At 37.2% G+C, this 17,586-nt stretch overlaps 1 protein-coding gene and 1 long non-coding RNA gene across 2 annotated transcripts; one reads left to right on the top strand and one right to left on the bottom strand.

Annotated features, from left to right (window-relative positions):
- Positions 1 to 3,191: 3,191 nt before the first annotated feature.
- Positions 3,192 to 3,565, bottom strand: LOC119783609. The gene is made up of 2 exons (XR_005280825.1): positions 3,323 to 3,565; positions 3,192 to 3,224 (listed from the first exon to the last, which is right to left on the bottom strand). It is a non-coding gene; the product is annotated as an uncharacterized LOC119783609 (long non-coding RNA).
- Positions 3,566 to 7,863: 4,298 nt separating this feature from the next.
- eevs (2-epi-5-epi-valiolone synthase) lies at positions 7,864 to 15,690 on the top strand. Its single transcript, XM_038285255.1, has 5 exons — positions 7,864 to 8,081; positions 12,029 to 12,662; positions 13,575 to 13,814; positions 14,839 to 15,091; positions 15,185 to 15,690. The coding sequence occupies exons 1-5, from the start codon at positions 7,882 to 7,884 to the stop codon at positions 15,280 to 15,282; spliced, it is 1,425 nt and encodes a 474-aa protein (XP_038141183.1). The 5' UTR covers positions 7,864 to 7,881; the 3' UTR covers positions 15,283 to 15,690.
- Positions 15,691 to 17,586: the final 1,896 nt, after the last annotated feature.

Here is a 17,586-nt window from a genome sequence, read left to right as displayed (position 1 = left end):
GTCTTTAACTGTGTTTATCCCTCTCTTCATCAACAGCAAACTCTGTGGATTTGGTCAAATTTGATCATTATTTGCCAAAGTTATCAGAGGGAAATAATATATTTTAGCCGCCTGATATAATCTGTTTCCCCATAACATGGGAAAAAAATAAACAAATCCAGTGAAACTGTCATTATTTTTCATACATTATGTTTAAAACATTTATTATTTTATATTTTAAAATCCAAAATAGTTGTTGGTTTGATTATCTTTATTTAATGTATTTTAATTCTCTATTCCAAATGTCTGCAATAGCATTGCTCCAGACATTTGGAATTAAGAAACATCTTCAAACTTGGAAAACAATGTCCAGTGGTTTTGGTTTGAACTTTTTTTTTTGGAATATTTATGAATTGTAATATATTTCATAAAGATCATCAAAGGGGGAACAGATTCTATCAGGCGGCTAAAATATACGATTCCCCTCTCATAACTTTGGCAAATAATGATCAAATGTCACCAAATCCACAGGATTTGTTGCTGATGAAGAGAGAAAATAAACACAGTTAAAGTCCTGTAGGTAAATTAATTTCTTCCCATGTTATGGAGGAGGAACAGATTATTTCAGGCAGCTGAAACATCAAGTCTCTCCTCCTCCCACATCTTTGGGAAGTAAAAAGCATCTGTTTCCAGATTCCCAAAAATGTTTGTGTGATATCATGTAGTATACTAGGAATGTCCTTAATCCAGTAATCTGTCATAATTTACATTAGAAGGGGATAAATCAGAAAGTCTACACTCTCATCTTTTCAGGAGCTCTTAATATTTGTGTCCTGCTATCAGCCAGTTTCCATCCTCTGATATCAGCAACGAAAAATGATAAATACTCACTACTTGTTGGAAAACTGTGTTTGGTGACTGACTTTTATTTCTGTCAGGTTTAAGTGACAGACGTTAGAAAAAGACGATTTTCTTGCCGTTTAAAATAACACAAAATAGCTTTAAAGCACCTCGTCTATTTATTTATTTTACAATTTTGTAAACAACAGCTGCTGATTAAACTGGATGTTACAACCGTGACATGATTATAGCTGATTTTAGACCCGTTGTGAAAATGGTCCCATCCGCCATGTCCGCCTCTCTGGCTTCAATGCGCTCCCGACACAAGGGGAACAGAATTCCATAGAACACCGGGACAAACAACGTCTGGGGCCGTTTCTCAATATGCGTTCTTGAGCGTTCTCGTGGAAGTACACTTCGCTGCAGCAAACAGAAAGGGGCGGGGACGGACCACTGTCAGTCTCATACCTTATATGGAAATGGGACCATTTCATTCCGGAACTGACGGGGGCGCTAGTGACACTATTTTCTGTACCGACCGTTTCATAATAATTATAATAATAATAACGTATTTTATTTGACAACGCCTTTCAAAACAACCAAGAACACTTTCAACATTAAAAATACTAATTAAACAGTAAAGAAAAGGCTACAAAACGTGATATGTCACGTGGCATGTCTGTCACGTGGTATGTCCCTTTTTTATTTTGAAATCTTTATTTAAAATTATCTTAGTAACAAACAATCTAAAGTAAGCAACAATAAGGAATCATTATGGAGATGTATTTATCTATCCTTACACCCTATATATCTCTAACAAAAGTCATAAAAAATAAAATAAAATCAAAATTTTGGAGACAAATGTACATTACATTAAGAGCACATTTATCCATCCATTAATTTTTATGAATTATCCTCAAGTGGGGTCATGAAGGCTGCTGACCCTGGACAGATCCCCAGTCCATCGCTGATTAAGAAAACAGATATAAACAAATACATGCTGGTGCTGAAGTTCAAATAATATATTTTGATGTTGTGAACGGTACTCTTAAAATAAATAAGTTAAAATCTAAAATATAATAGCCTTTGGCTTATTTAATAAGAACTAGATGGAAAAGAGGTTTGGTCTGTAAAACATTTAGTCGACAATTTTGGCCAACTTAGTACGTCCATTCACGGTGCACTTTTGTTGTTTATTTGCCAAATATTTTTTCTTATTATTCTCATTGTGAATATAATTTACAAACAAACCAAAGCACTTTTGAACTTTTAACAAGTGCCATTCGGTAACTAGAATATACTTGGTTGCAGGTGACCTGGCTCAATTATTATCTCCTATAAGGACTACAGCTCAACTAGTAAACTGACTGGTGTCCCACTATTCCATTTAGAAATACCATATTAATTTTATCAATTGCAATAAATTCATGAACTGCACTCCAAAAACATGAATATCCAATTGTAGCAAAACCCAAAGTGATTAATTAAAACCTTAAATGTAGCTTCAACCTGGAAAGACTCGCACAGAAAGTAGGTTTTAGAAAGTTCATTTGACAATAATCTTCAACTTTCTGATCCCGGCAGTAGACACTGTACTGGTAACCCCCAGAGAGAATGATCTTTTTTCTACATGAAAACCTTTTTGAATAAAGTCTGTCTTCATCTCACCTGCTCAGCCAATCACCTGCTCAGGTGCCATCCTCCCAGCCTAACGGCGCCGGTCTCAAGTCCTTCACCCTTCATAAAGTCCAGCTTGATGTGTGCAATTGCTCCTCACCTGAGCTTCCATCACCTCCACCCTGATTACACCTTCGCTTTGTTCGTTTAATCTTATGTTTGTATCTGAACAATATGTTTCTGCAACTTATTTTTTATTACATAAAACAAGTTGATTCTAACTGTTAAAACATAAACAACTTGTCTGTATGTCAGGTTTGTAAAGAAAATTTGTATTGATTCCAGTCATTGTTCAAAAATGTATAGGAAACATTGTATATTGCAAGTTATTAGCTTTGCTTGCATTTAAAATTTTCCAATTGTTAAACAACGCTGTTACAATATATTTACAACTACTTTATTGGTTCTACTGTCTCTCCAACAAATTACAGCCACAATGTAACTTTGTGGAAACGACACCATTTCTATGAAAACTAAATGATGTAAATCAACTGCGCTACAACAAAAGGAACTTTCAAAAATGTAAATAATATTGAAAGAACACATTATGAAAAAGGAGGACTGCACAAGTCAAAAGGTAAATATTCTTTATCAGAAACGATTTCAAATGGCATGTCACAAAACATCAACAACAACAAAGTGATGAATTTTAGCTACAGCTTACCTCACATTTTGCCCTCTCATTAACTTTTTTCCGCTTTCTCTCCTTTTGTAGTTCTTCTCTGGACCTTTTAAAAAGGACAAATTGAAGGTTTTCTTAAAAAACTGAATCTAGAAAAGCGTATTAATTTACTATGTGAAAAAATTTTTAAGAAGGTAAAATTACCTTTTGTTGATTTTGTGGGTTTTGCATTATGGATCGTGTGCCGAACACCAGTGCAAAAACTTTTCAAACTTCTTTCTTTCTTCTTCCTTTCCTCTTAACCCCGCGTCTTTAAGGCATTTATACTAGTGATTATGAAAATAGCGCCCCCTTCATTTCCGGAATGCAATAGTCCCATTTCCAAATAAGGTATGGGACTGACGGAAAGGTCCGTCCCCGCCCCTTTCTGTTTGCTGCAGCGAGGTCCTTCTCTTCTCGTGTGCTCGTGTACTCGTGATATGTCATCAGCCTCAGCCCGAGTACCGTTCCAATCGGTCTTTGACAGTGTGCGTCACTTCCGCAAAAGCGCAATGCATTTAGGGTAGTTAGCGCCATTTCTGTGGTGAAGAGACAGCAGCAACTAACAACAGAAAACTAACAGAGAGTAGAGGTGTTCTAGTTGCTTCCGTTGGAAATAATGGGACACTGGTGCTGCGTCAAAGGATGCAACAGTAATTCTAAACAGAAAACAGCAGATGGGGCCTTACGGTTTTTCGTATTCCACACTTGGAAAAAAAAATACGGACCGCAGACAGAGGACTTAACAAAGAGGCGTCGGGCTGCATGGGTCGCTGCTGTAAGAAGGAAAGACATCACGTTTCATAAAATATCTCCTCATGCTCGTGTTTGCTCTCTGCATTTTCAAAAAGGTAAGTCCTTATAAATATACACTAATAGAAATCAACACGCTGAAATGGTTTGCTTATAAAGTTGCAGGAGTTCATGTAAACCTACTGAAACATGCTGTGGAAGAGAAGCGGAAAGTGATGTTTGTTTTGTTTATTTCTTTTTTAGACCGCTAAAATTTAATAAATAATGCATTCTCTGTATATAATCATTTACACAATCTGCAATACAATTTTTTTTTTTAATGAATAAATATATGTAAATACACTGTACATATAAAAACACTGTACATACCCACTCGTCAGCCAACTCACTGTATTTATTTATCCTGTGCAATCTACTTGTTCGTCTGTAAGCTTTTCAGTTTATTTATTTACCTCTGGCCTTACTAGTCCGATGTACTTGTGCTGTTTCGGTATAGCAAATTTCCCCACTGTGGGACACATAAGGTTATCTTAATTTATTACACATCTAATCTAATGGGCTCTGTTATTTAGGTGCTTTATATAGTGTTTTGAATAGATGTGTAAAACACTCAACCTTTCATCTACTTTGCAGGTCAACCCGCATATGAGATGATGGAGACTGACCCAGACTGGGCTCCATCCCTGCATCTGGGCCACACTGACATCAAACCAACAGACACAGACCGCTCTTTAAGACGTGGTTATCGGGAACAGCTGAAAAAGAATGCCCTGCAAGCAACTGAAACGGGGCTCCATCGGGCTGATGAAATCCTTGAGCAACAGGATGAAGTAACACATGAGGCGACAGAGAACCCTAACCAGCAACAGACTGACACGCAGAAGGCTGCTGAAAACGTTGGCCGGCCAAACACCAAGGATGACACAGAAGGTGGTCGTCAGGAAGGACAGACAGAATGTAACCTGTGTGTGCTCAGGTGTGCAGAGATGAACCATCTTTTGGAAGAAAACAGAGAGCTGCGGCGTGAACTTGATGAGCTGCGGATCTCTGATTGCTTCTTTGGAGACACTAATGAAAAAGTCCAGTACTATACGGGTCTACCAAACTTGGTGACCTTTATGGCTTTGTTTAATTTTATGCAGCCTCTCATGTCTGCTCAAAATAAAATTCTCAGTCCATTTCAAATGCTTCTGTTAACCTTCATGCGTCTGAGATTGGATCTGCCCTCACAACACCTTGCTTATCTCTTCTGTGTTTCACCAAAGACAGTGTACAGAACATTCAATGAAATGGTGTCATTTTTATATGCAAATCTAAAGCGTGCAATTGTGTGGCCAGATAGAGACACCTTGCACAAAATTATGCCTCATCCGTTTGTGGAGGCCTTTGGACATAGAGTCACAGTGATTAGTGACTGTTTTGAAATTTTCACAGAGAAACCAGCTAATAAATGAATGCCAGATCAAGTACTGTTTCAACTTTCTTCTTCTTTTTTTATTCTTCTTTTCACACAAATAGAATTTTGCTTTTTTTAAAGTTACTTTTGAAAAATAACAGCAAAACAAATATAAGTTTCACCATCACTTCAAATATTAACAATGTTTCTGAAGTTGTAAAAATGTGTGTACAATAAAGAGTGGAGTTTGAAATTTGAAACAAGCGTTGTTATTATCTTTTCAATCAAGCAGAGAATTTATGAAAATGCAATACAAAATCTCAAATACATAAATAATGCAGAACAGTGCAAAGCTTCAAATGTTTTACTTTGTCTTCCTCCCTCGTATATAGCAGATTGCTCTTTAGATTAAATTAGAAGATTTTCATTTTCCCTGGACTTGTTTTCACTGTGGTCTTCCGTAGAGATATGACCTAACAGGTGATATCTGTGAAGAAGACTGCAGATCCCAGTGAAAACAGGCCTGGGTAAAGTGAACAGCAAATACAGTGTGCAACTTATCAATGTGCAAAAATTCTGACAAGTTTTTCCGTTCAGTCTGATGAGCAGCACAAACTACTCTAATAACTGCAGCGATCTGTGCAACTGCCCACAACATCTGCCTTGTCACTGTAATAATAATATATAATATCGTTCCCTAGCAGCTTTAGAAAGTTTGTCTGGGTAGGGTATCCGTTCAGTTTTCTTGTTCTTTTCCATTTAACTGATAATCCTCGCTGCTGGCTTGCAGCGCTCTCCTCTTGTTTTCTGCTGTTTTGTTTTTCTTCCGCTCACCACAAAAATGGCGCTAGGGGGCGTGTCAGTCACGTGGCTGACAAAGACCGATTCTCAAGAACGCCAGATCGAGAACGCATAAAATCCCCGGATGTTGTTCTCACCCCGCCCTCTTTATCGAGCATGCATCAGAGCAGACTTGTGCGTTCTTCAGACTGACCGCTTCCCCAGAATGCACCGCGGCCGCAGCTTGATTCCAGACAGCGCTCACAGTGTTAAGTTAAACATTCCCTTTTCTGCTGCTGTTGTTCTTCAAAAGTATGTTTTGAAATCGTTTGAGGCGATAACATTATACATTTAAGCCTCCCTGTGTGGTCTGTTTACAGAGTTAGTGCGAAATTAAAAAAAAAAGTCCGACATTGAGCGGACCAGAGTGACCAGCAGACCTCCGAGGGTAACCGCAGCCAGGGCTAATGTTACCCCGTCTGTAGTGCACTTCTCTCGGTCTAGTTATGTGTAAATTACCGCTCGTTCTGATGGCGTTTTTTTGCGGTTCGGTAATTTTTTTTAATGTTTTTTAAGCTTTAGAAATTAAAAATATTGTTTTCAACATGTTTTGTGTAGGGAATAAATAGTTTTGACTGTTAAAGAAATGCTAAACAACGTTGCATGTGATGACGTCACGAGTACGCTTCTGCTCCAATACACATACATGCTTGCGTGCTCGCGTTCTCGTCAAGTCCGCTCTTCCTGCGTTCTCGCCAAGAACGGACTTGACGAGAACGCGAGTACGTACTCGCGTTCTCGTCAATTGAGAAACGCCCTGGAAGTCAGTCAGAGCTTCACATCCCTGTAACATCAGTCTGTTTAGCAACAGCCATTGGTGAGAACTTCTTCTTTTGCACGGGAATGCTACGGGCTGCTTTCCTGCCTTTGCTGCCACCATCTGGTGAAATCCAGTACTGCACATTTTACTCAGATCAGCTCATAAGCGAGATCCGGGGCTCTAGGGGAAACATCCGGGGCTGCAGCCCAAGTAGCCGCCCCCTAGATCCGCCACTGCACAGTAGGTTCTATAAGTAAAGTATTTGCTGTTTCTTTCACTTCTAAAGTGTCAACTCCCAATAAACATAGCTGATCAAAATTCTCTTAAGGGGACATCAAGCCATGTGTCCAGCCTTAGTGTGGATATAGTATGAATCAAGCATTTTTTTGCCCTCTAATCAATGAAGTGCCTCTCTGACTATAAATATTAGCACAGTGTTTGCTTTGTGTCCCTACAAACAGAATCTGGTAATTGGTTTTATACTTTTTTAACTTTGCCGCTTCTGAGAAAAGTAATTCTTACACAACTCAACAAACGAGTTATGAAAAGCAGCTTTGTCGCTGCATCAAATAGCTAGATTACAGCTGTCGAGTAAAGTTAGACTTTTGAACGTTTCACTCCACATGCAATTAAATGAAAGTCTAAAGCTTGTTTAAACTGCTTAGGTATATTTTAAAACTGTGCAACTATGTACACAATACTAAGAATTACTGATCCTGATTTCTACTATAGACAGCTTTTATCCCATTCAGAATGAGATTGTCCAATACTAAGTCCCATTTGTCAGTGACCTCATTTATAAATAACAGGCTGCATTTGGATAACCTTATCACAACTTAACCTTCAAAACCTGTTATCTTACAATTAGACACATGTATTGGCATGTGATAGGAATTGAAGGGTGCTCCTCCCTTGTCTCAGTGACAGGCTATGTAATGCTGTCCACTATATAACAGCTCTTTTGACAGGATTTTTATGAAAGCTGTTATAAGCTCTCTCCTCTTTCAACAACCTTCAATTTATAACTGCAAAATGGGAAAAGCACATGAGTGTAACAGTGATGCCAGAGGCAAAAAAAATGAGTTTAGTTTGGTCCGGGTTAAAACTACATGGAAGAGCAAATTAGGAAAAAAGATCAATAAGAATGAGGCTGAATGCGTCTCACCTGCAAAAATGTAAGTATGCCTTTCAATTACTTAGAAAGTAATTGAAGCGTAAGATTTTTGAATATTGCATGCTTTCTGCTGAGCATAGATGTGTTTTGCTGATGCAAACCCTGCTATATTTATTGTCTGGCACAGGCACGCTGATTTTTACGAAACAGCAGTAACAGTGTCTGCACAATTGAGTTCTTAAAATCAAAAGATTTAAACAAAACCCCTAAACGTATTTATTTTATGTTAAATAGAGGGGCTCTTAATTGGGTTTCAATAAAGATTCATAAGAAAAAAAATAGTACTTACTAGCTTACGGTACTTAGCTGCAGCACTTGTGGGTTTCAGACCTTTGATAAGAGGCATTTATATTTATAATGTGGAGAAATACAAATACAACAACATTATGAATCAAAATCAAGGTATTTGAAAGCACTGGCATTTCTAAAAATCGAATTTTGTTAGTTTTCAGTAAGTAGCATAAAGGATGCTGTGTTCTTTGTGAGTATTTAGATTAGTTATTTATTTGTCATTAGCCTTACAAATTAAAGTTCAGGTTGAGAGCATAGGAATTATTTGTTTTATAGCGTTATTTTCCTTAACATAAAAAAAAAATTCAACAATTTTTAAAGATTTTTTTCCTAACACTCTAAAAACTAACAAAATTAATGTGTATCTGTGTAAGTTTTCATTTAAAAAAGGTAACCCTTGTATACCCTACAGTATTCTAGCAGGAAGAATGGGTGTATATTTTTATAGGATATTTTTTTAATTGAAACATAGCAAAACATTTCTCTATTCAGAATATTACTTTTAGAATTTACTTTAAGGGAACTAATGCCTTAACTGACAATTTAGGCTGTTATCTCTTGGTTTGAAGGTGTGCCAAGTCCACCCGTAACCTTGCATAAGTGCCATAGGAAGTCATGAGACATTTTGAACTGCTGGAAAGGATTCCCTTTGTGTGTGGGTGGGACGATTTGAGTTCATTATTCACTTGCATTAGTACTGAATTAATGCATAGTAAAAAAAAAAAAAGTATTATTAAAGAGGGAAAAAAATACTAACAATACAAAATTGTATAAATATCTCTATAATAACTTATATTTTTACATGACGTTTCACCTTGATTCATGTTTTATAAGCTTGGCAATCTGTAATGACCTCAAGCCAGGAGGCTGTGAACTCCATCGTTGTTTGTACTTTGCAAACTCTGTGCTCTTGCTCTCTGTGCACCACATTTTATCTAATAGTGCTATTTATTCAGACGCAAGAGTGAAAGGAGATAGTTTAAAAATTCTCTCTCCATGAGCAGATTTCCTAAACCAACAACAACAAAAGGCTAGAGGGGATTTTTTTTTTTGTTACACAAAAAAAAAAAGAATTTGTTCATAATAACAAGGTTAAATCTGTAATGCAAAAAAAAAAACACTCCAGTGATTTTCTTTTATGCCAAATCAATCTTTACTATACAAAAGTCTACATGAGGGGAATTGTTTTTAGCTTTTCTTTTTCAAATTGAAATAATTTTAGCTGTTTATCCAAGGGATACGTGTCCGAGGAGAAATATGCAATTATTTAATTCCTACACTTTCCCACAAAGCAACTGTTGAGTTCATAACTGTTCAATAGCCGAAAGGTTTTTTCTTTCTTCCTTTTTTTTTTACTCAGTGAATTATCCTTGATTGAGGTTGAACTTGGAATAAGTTTCAACTTAAACTGTCAGCTTGTGCTGACATGTTGTGCAAGAACAACAATGAAGATATTATGCTGTTATGCATTTCCATGTCCCACAGTTATTTGGAATTTGTTCTGCCATACCCACAATCAAGCCGATTGAGATATATATATATATATATATATATATATATATATATATATATATATATATATATATATATATATATATATATATATATATATATATATATATATATATATATATATATATATATACACACTCACCGGCCAAAAAAATAATATACTCAAATATACACTCACCGGCCACTTTATTAGGTACACCTGTCCAACTGCTCGTTAACACTTAATTTCTAAGCAGCCAATCACATGGAGGCAAATCAGTGCATTTAGGCATGTAGACATGGTCAAGACAATCTCCTGCAGTTCAAACCGAGCATCAGTATGGGGAAGAAAGGTGATTTGAGTGACTTTGAACGTGGAATGATTGTTGGTGCCAGAAGGGCTGGTCTGAGTATTTCAGAAACTGCTGATCTTCTGGGATTTTCACGCACAACCATCTCTAGGGTTTACAGGGAATGGTCCGAAAAAGAAAAAACATCCAGTGAGCGGCAGTTCTGTGGGCGGAAATGCCTTGTTGATGCCAGAGGTCAGAGGAGAATGGCCAGACTGGTTTGAGCTGATAGAAGAGCAACAGTGACTCAAATACCACCCGTTACAACCAAGGTGGGCAGAAGAGCATCTCTGAACGCACAGTACGTCGAACTTTGAGGCAGATGGGCTACAGCAGCAGAAGACCACACCGGGTGAAACTCCTTTCAGCTAAGAACAGGACTCCTGGTTGCCTGGTCTGATGAGTCTCGATTTCTGCTGCAACATTCGGATGGTAGGGTCAGAATTTGGCGTCTACAACATGAAAGCATGGATCCATCCTGCCTTGTATCAACGGTTCAGGCTGGAGGTGGTGGTGTCATGGTGTGGGGAATATTTTCTTGGCACTCTTTGGGCCCCTTGGTACCAATTGAGCATCGTTGCAATGCCACAGCCTACCTGAGTATTGTTGCTGACCATGTCCATCCCTTTATGACCACAATGTACGCTGATGAAGGTTCTCAGTCATCCAGGTCATAGTCATTCCGTAAAAATTAAAAAAATATCCACTGGACTTGGTTTTCAAGATTTGAAGACGTTTCGCCACCTCTCCAGGAAGCTTTCTCAATTCAAATGCGGATATATATATATTTTGAAAATTTATAATAACCTAATGAAACCCAACTTAAAAGAAATCCAAACTAGCTCTTGATTTTAGTAAACTGGAAAACAACATCCAGTTTGTTAATAGACCTGCCCTCCAAATTTTTCTGAAATAAAGACTGAGTAATATATAATTAAATGTGTTTTCTCTGTCACACCAACAAATATATATTTTGTTCATCATCCATCCAAATTTTATATTATATATTTATATTATATATAAAGTTAGGTCTAAAAAAAATTCACTTTTTCTGCGCGTAGATGCTGGAAGCATGTCAGCTAGGGCAGCTGACGCCACAATCACATGATATTATATTTCTCCTCAATAGTTTTAAAGAAAAGAAAATACACAAAATATCATATTGACATTCTGATTTTTATTTCATGGGGGATCAGTGGAAGCTTTGAGCATGTGTCACTCATGTTTAATGGGAAAACAGGGATGAGTCGCTTGGCCCTCTGACTCCAGGCACAGGCTGCAACTGCTGCATCTGAGTCCCTGTGTTTTGGAGGAGGGAGAGGCTCACTCATTAACTCTTCATTGCAGATGGTCAAGTAACAGCATGTATTGTTATCAAAGTCTTCAAAGTCTCCAACAAGGCAGGAAAAGGTCACTAGATTTGTAGTTGGGGAAAAAAGTCACTTGAGGGTAATGAGAAGGCTGAGTTGACAGCAATGAGACTGCACTTTTTGACATACCTAAAATCCTGAAACACAGGAATATACATCTAATTCTAGTGCCACAATAATGGTGTTACTATAAAAGGTTGGAAGACTTTTTACATGTGTAGAACAATACAATTATAATGCTTTTAGAAGAAAATTACAGGGCATTTAAATAATGCTAAAATGCAATTTGAAAGAGTTGAAATGAATAAAATAAAGGTCATTTTAAAGGGTTAGGTCCCAGACCTTAGAATTAAGGTTTAATTTTACCTGAATCATCCTATATGTACATTATAAATCATATTTTGTGACTCATGTTAAAAATAAGTATGTGTGTCTTTGTTTAACAGCTATGAAAACATCACAGAAAGGGGATCTTCTTGGACTGTGGTCAGCCCAATCACTTTCACTTACAAGGTCACCGAGACACACGGTTTACTAGACCCAAGCAACGACACTCTTTTGTTTGGCCACATCACCGACCCCCAGCAGTTGCAAGAAATAAAAAAATCAAATAAGCTCATAAGACGTTTTTTGGTCATTGACCAAGAGGTCTTTAACATCTATGGGCCAAAGCTCACTGAATACCTCAAGGTTAACAATGTTGTGTACAAGATCTTAGCTCTTCCAACCAATGAGGAGAGCAAATCTATGGAAACCGCTCTGAAGATCCTTGATGATGTTAACAACTTTGCCCTTGACCGACGAACGGAGCCAATCATTGCCATTGGTGGAGGAGTTTGTTTGGACATAGTGGGGTTGGCAGCTTCATTGTACCGGAGACGCACCCCTTACATTAGAGTCCCCACAACTCTTCTGTCTTACATTGATGCCAGTGTAGGGGCAAAGACAGGGGTAAACTTTGCCAACTGCAAGAACAAGCTTGGGGCTTATATTCCACCTGCTGCTGCCCTCCTTGATTTGTCATTCATAGCAACGATTCCAAGAAGACACATCTCCAATGGGCTAGCAGAAATGCTAAAGGTATGATTCTCTTTATCTTTTTCTGTACTCCTATTTTATTTATTTTTGTTCGAAAACTGCCGTTAAGGGACTTAAATTGAATTTAAAACTGACACATTGGGTCTTCTATACTGTAAGCAGACCAGAGTTTTTCATAATCCCTTGGCCTTTTATGCAGGCGAGAATACACTCTGAAGAACCCTGTTAGAGACCAATCAACAAGACTATCATTTTCATGGTATGTTAAAAGAAAATAAAAACCTGTATGCTAAAATTCACTTTTTTACAAACCAAAATCATCAATTAGTTATCCTGCCCCTAAAAGCGGCACACATATAATGGTTGTCACTGTTTTATTAGTCCAGTGTCAGATTTATTGTGAACTTGAGACAAAAACTTGAGCAAAATGTTAAATAAACACCTCCTAAACTCAGTGATTTTTAAGTAAATCACATATTGCATAGATCAGTGTTCTCATTAGAGCATTTCCTTTTTTTGTAGATTAACCATCAAAACCAGCACGTATTAGCTTACATAACTAGACTTTTACAATTGTTGAAGTTTGCCTGCCGTTAACGCCTAAGCCACAATCCTTTGAAAGTCACAAAATGCAAAATATTTCCAGAGCCAAATATTTCTGTCCAGTATGCTGTATGTAAGGGGGAGCTTTCTTTCACAGCCAGCTGGCTGGCAGTGTGCTGAAATAGATTGTTAAGGAGCAGTTATTCATTCAGCCAGAAAAAGTGCCCTTTAATTAAAAAGTAAAAAAATTATAGGAGTTGCATCATCAACCTTTTTGGCAGTTTTGAAACAAAAAGTGTGTTCAAATCTTATTGTTTTTAAAGCAAACATTTGCCTCTATTAATAAACTAAGCCCAGTAAATGTTTTGGCTTCGAGTTTCATTTACTTACTAATGGTTTCTTTAAATGCAGATGGCTTTGATGAAACATCAAGGGCTCTTCGAGCTTCTCGAGGAACATGGCTGCATGCTGTTAGATACAAAATTTCAGACTGACAGCACTTTATATGGGCACAGCAACACTGATGCTGCATCACAGACAACCCGTATAGCTATCACAACAATGCTGGAGGAGCTTGCCCCAAACCTCTGGGAAGATGATCTGAACCGCCTGGTGGATTTTGGCCACCTCATAAGCCCAGCATTAGAGATGGTAAGTTCTAATAACTGACCAATCTGCCTCTTTCAATGTTTTTAACCCTAAAATATGTAGATTTAGATTTTTAATTGGCCTTATTCTCTTAGCAGTCTGCAGCTGTATGATATAAATATTCTTATAAAATATCCACTGTGATAGAAATTTCTGATTTGTGTTTGCTTGGTAAGGTCATTTGAATCAAACTAATTAAAATCCAAACAGTTTATTAGGCTTGAAACAAACAATAAAAATAGATTTGCATTAGATCAGTGCATTGACCAGAATTTCACAAAAATAATCTTGTTGATATCTTTAAGCTGAACTGAAATGGAAAGAGCTGTACTGTACTTAACTTGGAATTTGATTATTTATATATAGAACTTCTAAAAATAAGCCTATATGTCAAATAAATGTAGTTAAATTATATATAAGGTTTTATTGTAGGATTGTAGATGCCTTTATTTGTTTTTAAGACGTAATAGATCTTATTTTAAAGTAGAGACATAATTTAGAAATAAGAAAATGTTATTTTCTATACTCACACATAGCAAGCAAAGCTGCCTGGTCAGCGATTTAAGGTAGAACATTGAAAAGTATTAAAAACCTTTCTGTTTTACAAAAAAAAAATCTTTAATTCATGAAAAAATATCCAGAAATGATGACACTTAGTCGTAGTATCATTTGATTCAGTATGAATAGATCTGACTATTTCTTTTATTTGTTTTTTTTTTTGTTTCTAAAATAATGCTGGTGTGGGTCAAAATCCTATATAATTTGATTACTTGAATAACAAAACTGGATCGTACTACGTTAAATAGAACCACTTAGTGAAACTTTACAGGTTGATGGAAGCAGTACTTGTCTTTCTGTAAATGTCACTGAACAGCTCAGCAGTACGAAAACAAAACACTCTCTGTGGGCCTTGAAAGACAAATTTCAGTATTTTCACAAATGCAAAATGTCAGTTGCTTGGTATAATTAATCTTTTTTCAAAAACAACTCCTTTACATATGATGTCATATTTATATCTTTATTTCAGAAAGTTCTTCCATCCTTACTTCATGGTGAAGCAGTGAACATTGACATGTCTTATATGGTATACGTGTCCTGTGAGAGTGGCCTTTTAACAGAAGAAGAGAAGCAGAGGATCATCAGCTGCATGGTTGGCCTTGAGCTTCCTGTCTGGAATGAGGAGTTCACTATGGAGCTGATTCAGAAATCTCTGCAGGACAGGCTTAAGCATTCTGGTGGCCTGGTCAGAATGCCACTACCAGTCGGTTTAGGGCAAGCAGGTAAGAATTCAAATATCGGCCCAAACTATTTTTAAGAGTTGCCTTTGGTTTAATGTTGTGAATTATCGTTTGTCCTTTTGTTTCGCTTTGCAGAAATCTTTAACAACACTTCATTTGATACCCTGCACAGAGCTTACATCAAGTGGTGCGAGGAGCTGAGTGTCTCTTCTGACAGCACCTGTGATGTTTGATTTACACATCCTGCATCTGCCTGCGGGCAGTTTCAAAAAAATGTACTTTCATTTTGAGATGTAAATCTAATATACTTTACTCTGCTGCTGCATGGTTCACATGGATGGGTAGAAAGGTGTTATAGTTAAACAGCAAGTTTAGAAAGTATGTCTTTCGTATCACAGCCACCAAAGGCGAAGGGTTCTGCTTTATTTACATTGACAGTATTTCTATTGAATGGCTTAGACTGAGCTCCATTCCATCAATCATAGAAGCCGTTCTCTTTAAATAGTACATTGAGTTGATTTTTTTTTTAATGATGGTGTATGCGCAGAAACAAGATAATTTGCTTAAAATTTGCTGTGTTTAAATGCTTTTTCCTGATGTCAAGTATACTTTCATACAACAATAAATACTTTTTTTTAATACCAAGAAGTTTGTCTTTTGTGATAATGTGATGAAATATGTTGTGCAAGTTGGGTAGCAATATATAGCCATTGTATGTTGGAGTGAAGACAGCAAAAATAATTGCATAAAGTGAGGAAGTATTGCAGAAATGTAGTGTGACCTATCCAATGCTGCCAAGTTCCTCTGGGGGTGGCCAGATCCACCTGCCCCACGTACAACAGGACACAGACTGTTTGGGATTCTATCTTCCTGAGAAAATTATGGAGGCTGAATGGATCCATAAACTTTTCAGATCAGTTCCATTTTGTAGGACTCATAATTAAAGTGTACATACATTCAGAGGCTAAAAATGGTGTATGTAAAAAAAATAAAATAAATCTAGATTTACAAAAACAGAGGGTCAGAGAGGTGATCTAGAACTCAGTGACCATCTTCAGCTGTCTTTTTTTGTTACATTCTCTTAGCCCTTGAAAATTATATTCTTATAAATAATACAGTTCCACCGACTCATTCTGATAGACGATGTAAAATTCTTAATAGGAAAGCCTTTTTTTCTCCTGGGGCATAATCACAGGGCTGTGTAATCTCAAACTGCTCTGTAATTCTCTCTGGAGAGTTGGCACCACCTGCTGTTTATTTCCACAAATGTTCTCAAACTAGTAGGCTGATGCAAATACAGTTTATCTTATCATTCTCACAATCTGAGTTAAAAAATGTGATCTAACTGGACTAAGTCTATGTTTACCTGCAGGGCTTTTCTTGCTGTCATAATTGATTCATCGAACTTCTGTTATTGTGTTTTCGGGTGAAAAAACTCTGGCTAGAGTTAGGTAACCAATTGCGAAACATATTAGGAATAATCCAAAAACTCTGCTTTACAAATAAAAGCCCCACAGAGTCAACACTTTTATAATTTTTTCCTTTTTGTACAGCCCTACTGGCCTTTAATTTGAAAGTGGTCTGACAAGAGACTGGGTTGAGTGAGAGGAGGAGACATAGATTAAAGATCTTTAGTTCAAGACTCGAACCAGGTTGTCTATCCACGTGCCATCGTTGCTATCTGTGGTAAAGGTTTTTGACTGGATTTAGAACTGGACTTTGGCTTTGGCGACACTATGGGATAATTTTTCTTCCTTTGAGAACTTGACTGTGTGCTTTGGGTCATCTCACACCAATATGGAGCACCCTGGAGGAGACCTTCTCCTAGGATGTCGCTGCCAGAGAGGTATCCTGAGAGTCTGCCATTCCTGCTGCTAAAATTCAACCCTATTGAATGATGCTACCACTATCATGCTTAACTGTTTGAATGACATCATACCTGGCATTCACACCAAAGAGTTTATGTCTTTATCTCAGCAGACCAGAGAATTCTGTTTCACATGATCTGAGACTCATTAAGGAAAGGCTTTCATCCGGTCATTTTACCATTTAGGCCTAATTGGGGGATTGCTGCAGAGATGGTTGTAATTCTGTAAGGTTATATTCTCTCCACAGAGGAATGCTGGTGCTGGATTCTCGTCTAAAACCCTTTTCCCATATCGCTCCGTTTTGCCAGCTCTTATAGGATACTTGCTGGCTCCAAACGTCTTCCATTTATCAATGGTGGTTACACTGAGCATTATTTCAGTATCATTCCCCAGATTTGTGCCTCAAAAGAATCCTGTCTTTGGAAAAAGATTTTCTATAGACAATTTCTGGAACTTTTGCTTGGTGTTTGCACTAGGACATATGCTTTGAGACCTTAGACAGGTGTGTGTCTTTCGTATTTATTTCCAATCAACTGTATTCACCACTGATGGAGTCAATTTAGGCTATAGAAACATTTCAAGGGTAGTCATTGAAAAGAGTAAGCATCATAATTCAATATGTAGCCTCATGGTAAATGCTGTGTTTGCAGTAATATAAAAAAAAAAACT

The sequence above is a fragment of the Cyprinodon tularosa genome, unplaced genomic scaffold (genome assembly GCF_016077235.1).
Source record: "Cyprinodon tularosa strain WSP-4 unplaced genomic scaffold, ASM1607723v1 ctg209, whole genome shotgun sequence".
Classification (NCBI taxonomy): domain Eukaryota; kingdom Metazoa; phylum Chordata; class Actinopteri; order Cyprinodontiformes; family Cyprinodontidae; genus Cyprinodon; species Cyprinodon tularosa.
Note: the sequence above shows the minus strand (reverse complement) of the source record. Positions and strands in the feature narration are given on the sequence as shown.

Excerpts from the sequence above, each read along its gene's own strand:
- eevs (XM_038285255.1), top strand. The coding sequence starts at position 7,882 with ATGAAAGCTGTTATAAGCTCTCTCCTCTTTCAACAACCTTCAATTTAT. Across the intron at positions 13,815-14,838 it reads TAAGCCCAGCATTAGAGATG|AAAGTTCTTCCATCCTTACT; the intron begins GTAAGTTCTAAT and ends TCTTTATTTCAG. Across the intron at positions 15,092-15,184 it reads AGTCGGTTTAGGGCAAGCAG|AAATCTTTAACAACACTTCA; the intron begins GTAAGAATTCAA and ends TTCGCTTTGCAG.